A 6,533-nucleotide genomic window follows, 5' to 3' on the forward strand; every position below is an offset into this window, starting at 1 on the left:
TTTTCTTCGGAGCGCAATTGTTCACAGAATGAAGGCAGGGATCCTGCCCAGCTAAATATGCAGCGGCCTTTGCTGGTACTTGCACAGAAGCCCTTCCTGAAACTCCATTTCCTGAAGGAAATAGCTTGCTGGCTCGAGATGTTTTTCCTTTTGAATCAATACTGAGCCCGTGTTCCCTGGTTTGGGGGTCACGCTGGTCTGCTGGGGGGGCCGTGTTCCTTACGGGTGGCATTAATGGTCCTGCGTGGCTGATGCTCGAGCCGGGACGCTTGGGCCCAGCACCATTGCGGAGTTCTACCTTCTAGGAGAGTTCCAATTGTTTGCTTTTTTCCTCAATTTGGGGAAAACTATTGATGTTGCCATTCTAAGGCGGCGTGCTCTGCGGCTGGTTGGCGTGCTTGGAGCATCTGCGGAACACAGGAGGGAAAGCACCGTCTAACAGGACAGAAGGCTAGAGATTTTTTTTGTGGTATCTAAAAGTACTACAGGGTAATTTTGTCTGTTGCCAAGGCTTGTGAAGAAATGTCCAAAAACCCAAACGTGTTCAGGGTGGAAACAGAAACTGTTCTAAGTTTTCAACTTGAGAATTATTTTCTTTGAAATATTTTGTCTCGGTCCAGTGTTCAGTTTCGCTTTTAATAATAACGAAATCAATACTGCTTTGATGTCTCTTCCAGGTAACTTTCTGCCTGTATGTGTGTGACTTATTGGAAAACATGAGATGACGTGGCACAGAAGTTCCATCAGTGTGAGCGTAGGATGGTTTCTTTAAGCAGGGGGTTACGTAGGACTTGACACATGAGTGCATCAGAGCTTTTAGATCGAGCTCTGCTAGCGCGGTTTTGTCTGTGGCATGTCAGGGAAGACATTCCAGAAGCACGTATGTGTACAGCTTATGCTGGTTTTGTTTACGTCTTTCTACTGCTGAATAAATCTGGGGGTTTTTTTGTAAAATCAATCCAACGCTGAAAGCTTCAGGAGGAGAAAGGGAGGAAGCAGGTAATAAAAATTAGAAATGTCTAAAAATGGCTGAGTGTGAGTGTAAACTTGGCATAACGTTTCCTGTTTTCTGCCGATTGCCTCGCCGTGCGGTGCTGAGGTCAGAAAGGAAAACAGTAATACTGTTCTGACTGAGGGGCCCGGCCCGTGAAGTTCACGAGCGTCATCTCTGTTCCCCTCAGTCAGCTGAATGATGCCCGTTCAAACAGGTCTTTCGGGCTGCTTTCCTGATAAGGCCATTTCTTAAAACTTCACATTTTTCTGCCTTTCTGTGTTTCAGTGGCACTTCTCCCCTCGCCTGCCTCAACGCCATGCTCCATTCCAATTCGAGGGGAGGTGACGGACTCTTTTACAAACTGCCCGGACGCATCAGCCTTTTCACGCTCAAGGTAAGCGCTGAGTTCCTGCTCTCGGCCGAGGTGCGAGTTCCCCTTGTTACGTGTGGCTGAGCGCTGAACTGTCGCTGAGCATCGCGAGCTGAGCGTGCTGCATAAAAAAAAAGTGTGTGGAATCCGTTATTGCATTAGAGCTTGTACCTTTCAGCTACATTCAGTCATATGTGATAGATTCCCTTTAAAAAGCCGCTATTATTTCTTGAATTGCACAAGCAAGATAAATCTTCCTCTTCCAGCACTGGAGTCCAGCTCAGGTGGCTGCTTATCGAAACTGTTCCATTCGCTCCTTTTCTGCCAGCCACAAGGGAACACAGCCAACCAATAAATTAAATTGGTCCGAGCGCTTGTAGCTACAAATAAAATCTTGATAGGAAAATGTATATTCATTCTTCTGGTGGTTTGGTTTGTGTTCCACTGCCTTCTGTGTACATCCAGCGTCACCGCTTTCCTCTGATCTTGAGGTATCTCTGGAATGTTTTCTATTTTTAGTTCGTTGTCCCAGTAGTCTTCAATGTTGAAAATGTTTCTGGTCTTAGGCTTTTCTTTTGCATTGTTTTGCACTGCTGGATTCCCTGATAAATATCAGCTTGACAGACAAGAGGTATCTCTGCTGTTTCATCTGCATCTCTTTGTCTGCTGTCTGAAAATTTAGTTGAATTGCCGCATTTTGCTGAAAATGGGTGGCATTGAAATGGCTTTGGCGATACAAGAAGTAAATACATCTCTTAAGCTTCCCGTCTTAGTAATTGGCTGCTCTGATGCTACCTGTTCTTTCCTAGTAAGAATGAGATACTTCTCTAATAGAAGCGGCGTACTTGCAGAAAAGTGCAACGAGTTATTAACCTTACGTATTTTGGATGTGTTCGAGTTACCCGTCTAGGAGGCGTCTGTGACATGTGTTAGTGGTTTAAACGACTTCTGCTCCGCTGCAAGCCCAAACATACTTACAAAGATCTTTCTACATCAAGGAGTAAAATAGGGAAGATGAAAAAAAATTAAGCTTAAATACTCCAGGCACTAAACCGTCTGTTCCCGTTGGTTTAAGTCGCGGCAGGAGGGAGGATGGACCGTAGCCATCCCAGCTCTGTTTGCCCATTTAGAAAGATGCCTTGCAGTGGTCTCGGACCCTGTCTGTGCCCGAAGGGGAGGAGCTGGAGGATACAGCAGACGCAGAAAGTTGCGAGTCCAATGAAGCAAGCACTGTGAGTGGTGATAACGATGGTAAGTGTCTAACGACGTTAATCTTAAACTATAGGATCTACTTCTGTGTCTGACCGAGTGCCCATCTCTTTCAGTGTCTCTTGATGAAACCTCTTCTAATGCCTCGTGTTCCACTGAATCCCAGAGCAAGGGACCCGCTACTGCCAGGGAGAGCTACAGAACCGCCTCCCAGGTAGGAAAATGTGGGACTGATGGGAAGCGTGAAGCCTCTCGAGGGCAGCTTTCATTACAGCGTGACAGTTGGGTGAGCGTGGCAGGCACTAGTTGTGCGCCAGCACCTCGGAGAGAATTGTGGGGCTGTCTCCTTAGGTGGGGAGTTCGCAGTGTGGGGAGGGATCGTATACGGGGAGGGATCGTATACGGGGAGGTAACTTTGAATTCTCTGCTATTCATAAAAGTAACGGTGCCTGAAGGTTCACCTAGGAGCTGGGTAGTTCTTTAACTGGGAAACGTGCTGCTTAAAGCTTATTTTCTCCCTCCATAATGTCTTTGTTCCTTTGTTTTGCTTTGGGTTTCTTTCTGGCCCCCAGACAACCAAACAAAAGAAAAAGACTGGTGTGATGCTGCCACGCGTCGTCTTGACACCACTGAAAGTAAACGGGGCGCACATGGAGTCTGCCTCCGGTGAGCACTGCTTTTGCTCTGGTGCTTTTCGAATGACTGCAGGGATAGTTTTTAATCAGTGTCCCTACTTATCTGCAAGTTTGGCTGAGGATTTCTGTAACACTGGGTGAGAGTGCCTGTGACCGTAGAGAGCTGTGTGTGTGTTTAACTTGGTAACTGGGGAATGCCCGTAATAGTGGATCGGTTATTAGCAGGTAATTCCTGTAAGCTAAACCACTCTCCCAGTTGGGCTTCTGCTGTTCTTTGCATATTTTTATGAAATTGTTTTGCTTTTAGGCTTCACAGGCAGGCATGCTGACGGGGAGAGCAGTAGCACATCCAGCAGCAGCAGCAGCTCTTTGGCCCTGTGCAAAGCCACCTTGCGTAGCAGAACAGAAATAAACAGGGATCCTCCGCAGCTTCTGAGGGGTATCCGAAAGCCCACAGCGGGTAGGTGCTTCTGATTAAATTTAGAAGAATAGCTGGCCGTAAAAGCAGGCAATGGTGACGCCTGTGCATAGCTGAGAAAACACTGAGGTTCTCTTCCTTCAGAAGGCACGTGATGACCTTGAGGCTTGTGAGCCAGACCTTTCTCCCTGAACATTAGCGAGACAGTTGTTTAAAAGTTTGCCTACTCCGAAGAGCGGGATCGAGAATCATGCCTGAGTGTGACAGAAATGTGACCTCGTACCAAAATTCCAGATGCATGGCTGTTAATTAGGATGTTTCAGGGTCTGTCTGCGTGCTGGAATACTACAGTCTTGCCTCGTGTATCTTGCTCCTTTTGCTGCAGTAGTTTGATGTGAATTTCTTGCCCGTAACGCGGAAATACTTTCATACAACAGGGTTTATTTTATTTGCCTGTCCTTAAACTACAGGGCAAATGAAACGAAACAGGGGTGAGGATATTGACTTTGAAACACCCGGTTCCATTCTCGTCAATACGAACCTGCGAGCTCTGATAAACTCCAGAACCTTTAATGCGCTCCCATCGCACTTTCAGCAGCAGCTTCTTTACCTCCTTCCAGAAGTCGATAGACAGGTACGAGCGTGCGGCGCTGGGGCGCTTTCCATTCACTGCGTTGCCTCGTGCTTGCGGAACGACTGGAGCAAACGTGTTGTTTGTCCTGGGTTTGTCCCCTTAGGTCGGGGCTGATGGGCTGATGCGTCTCAGCGGCAGTGCTCTGAATAACGAATTCTTCACCCACGCTGCGCAGAGCTGGAGGGAACGACTGGCTGACGGTGAGTGGGTTTGCTGTCCCAGGTGGCTGGAAATAGGCACTTGTTTTATGGGATTTCTTGGTTTTTCTTTTGCAGTCAAATGAATGGGAATTCAGTCCAGCTTTGCAGGGTCCAGCTGGCTCTGTTGCCCAAAACTTGTCATCTTTTTTCTTTTTTTTTTTTTTTTTTTTTTTTAATTTTCTTTCTAAAATCAAAGATGTGTTTTCCTTTGGTGCCGTGGGACCTTCCGAAGGAAGTGGTGGAGGTGTAAAGTAGTGCCGGGCGTACCTTGCCTTACATGGTGACCTGTGTCTGGTAAAACATGATTGATTTTTTTTTTTTTTCAGACTTGCTCGGGGCTCTGTGACCGTTGCCCTTGAGGAGTTGCGTGCAGAGCATGGATCCATACTAGGGTGGAGAGCAGGGTGATAACAGCAAATCTGTCCCTCGTATATCGAGCTACCATACTGTTAACGCACTAAAGGTTGTATCTGCAGAATCAGTTTTGTTTGGAACTGAATTTCAGTCTCTTGCTTCCGTGCAGGTGAATTCACCCATGAGATGCAAGTTCGAATTCGGCAGGAGATGGAAAAGGAAAAGAGAGTGGAGCAATGGAAAGAGAAGTTCTTTGAGGACTACTATGGCCAAAAGTGAGATGTTTTTCCTCGTCTCTCCTGTTTTGCCTGTGCAGGTGGCAGAGCGTGTTTCTGCTCGTGGGTACCTGAGATGATGCAGCATAAACTCCTCTCAAAAATACAGGTTGTGGGGTGAATCGTTCGGGCTGTTGCTGCAGGGAAACCCTTAGTGGCATTGGCTGGGTCACAGCAGAGCTTTGTAGCCCCTCTTTTATTTCCAAGACAGGTCAATGTTACTCGTTTTCCATCACATATCTTTACATTTTCTTATTTTTCTCATCCCCTGTGGTAGTAATGTGGACAGCAAATGCTTATCTCATTGCAGACTGACTTGCTGAGGTTTTGGTGAGTCTCTGCTTTGTAATCTATTTGTTACTATATATAGTGGTGACAGCACAGCTCTAAGTAAAAGGTGAAATGCTTAAATTGGGATGGGCTTTAGCTTTCAGCTAGTTTTTATGTTTGCCTCCTAGGTTGGGCTTGACCCAAGAAGAATCCCAGGAGCAGAATTCGGTGCAAGAAGATGCTGAGAACAGGACAGGGCTGCCTGTTAAAGGAGAGGCGAGACTGCCGCGCAGTCCTTCTACGCGGCAGAGAGACGGGCACTTCAAGAAACGCTCCCGCGCTGACCTGCGGTGCAGAGCCAGGAGGAGCCTGTACAAATTGCGTGAACCTGAGCAAACGGAGGCTTCCAAGGAGACTGCTTCCATGGGACCAGATTCCTCTCTTCATAAAGAGACGAAGCCTGAGGTAGACCTGAAGAAAGATGATCTGACGAGCCCTTCAGCTGCGGTGCCGAAGCCAGAGAGTTCAGAAATTCACCTCTCCCCAGAGACTTCCAAGTTACACAGTAAATCGGAAGATCCGTCATTGGCAGCTGCAAACAGAATTCCCAGTTTGCCCCAGGAGAACTCTGCTCGGGAGCCGAAGGACCAGAAAAGGAAATGCTTTGAGGAGGCTGCCTCTGCATCCTTCCCCGAAAAGAAGCCCCGGCTTGAAGATCGTCAGTCCTTTCGTAACACAATTGAAAGTGTTCACCCAGAAAAGCCACAGCCTACTAAAGAGGAGCCAAAAGTCCCACCCATCCGGGTAGGAAAGAGAACTATAGCTGCTTGGTATCTCAGGGCTGTCGTGCTCACTAGCATCAAAACATTATTAAAATGTCAAATGTTGTCAGCTTAAGAGAAGAACTGGAAGGGTTTCAGTGGTAGAGCTGGCTCAGTCCCTCCGATTACCACAGTTTACTCATTTAGGCAGGCAAAGAATGGAAAATCATTCCAAGGTCTTTGCACAAGAGCACAGGGTAACCTTGACTTACTCTGTGCGTTCGCATTTCTGTGGATACAGAAAACACTTTGCCTGAAAGCAGCTGACTTGTTGCGAGAGACCTTCAAATCCTATTCCTTATCCTGCGTAGTTTTCAGTTCCTTTCCTTTTGGGCAGGATCTTCATGTTCCTG

General features: G+C 47.1%; 1 protein-coding gene across 1 annotated transcript in view; it reads left to right on the forward strand.

Moving 5' to 3' along the window:
- Window positions 1–6,533, forward strand: part of ASXL1 (ASXL transcriptional regulator 1) — a 19,031-nt gene that overhangs the window by 8,576 nt on the left and 3,922 nt on the right. Inside the window, exons 4-12 of the mRNA XM_009640313.2 lie at window positions 1,280–1,388; window positions 2,495–2,615; window positions 2,690–2,787; window positions 3,146–3,239; window positions 3,516–3,668; window positions 4,097–4,260; window positions 4,364–4,460; window positions 4,984–5,089; window positions 5,548–6,163. Coding sequence (XP_009638608.2) covers window positions 1,280–1,388; window positions 2,495–2,615; window positions 2,690–2,787; window positions 3,146–3,239; window positions 3,516–3,668; window positions 4,097–4,260; window positions 4,364–4,460; window positions 4,984–5,089; window positions 5,548–6,163 — 1,558 coding nt within the window. The remainder of the gene's footprint in view (window positions 1–1,279; window positions 1,389–2,494; window positions 2,616–2,689; window positions 2,788–3,145; window positions 3,240–3,515; window positions 3,669–4,096; window positions 4,261–4,363; window positions 4,461–4,983; window positions 5,090–5,547; window positions 6,164–6,533) is intronic.

The sequence above is a fragment of the Egretta garzetta genome, unplaced genomic scaffold, assembly GCF_000687185.1.
Source record: "Egretta garzetta isolate BGI_Z169 unplaced genomic scaffold, ASM68718v1 scaffold316, whole genome shotgun sequence".
In the NCBI taxonomy this organism is placed as follows: Eukaryota; Metazoa; Chordata; class Aves; order Pelecaniformes; family Ardeidae; genus Egretta; species Egretta garzetta.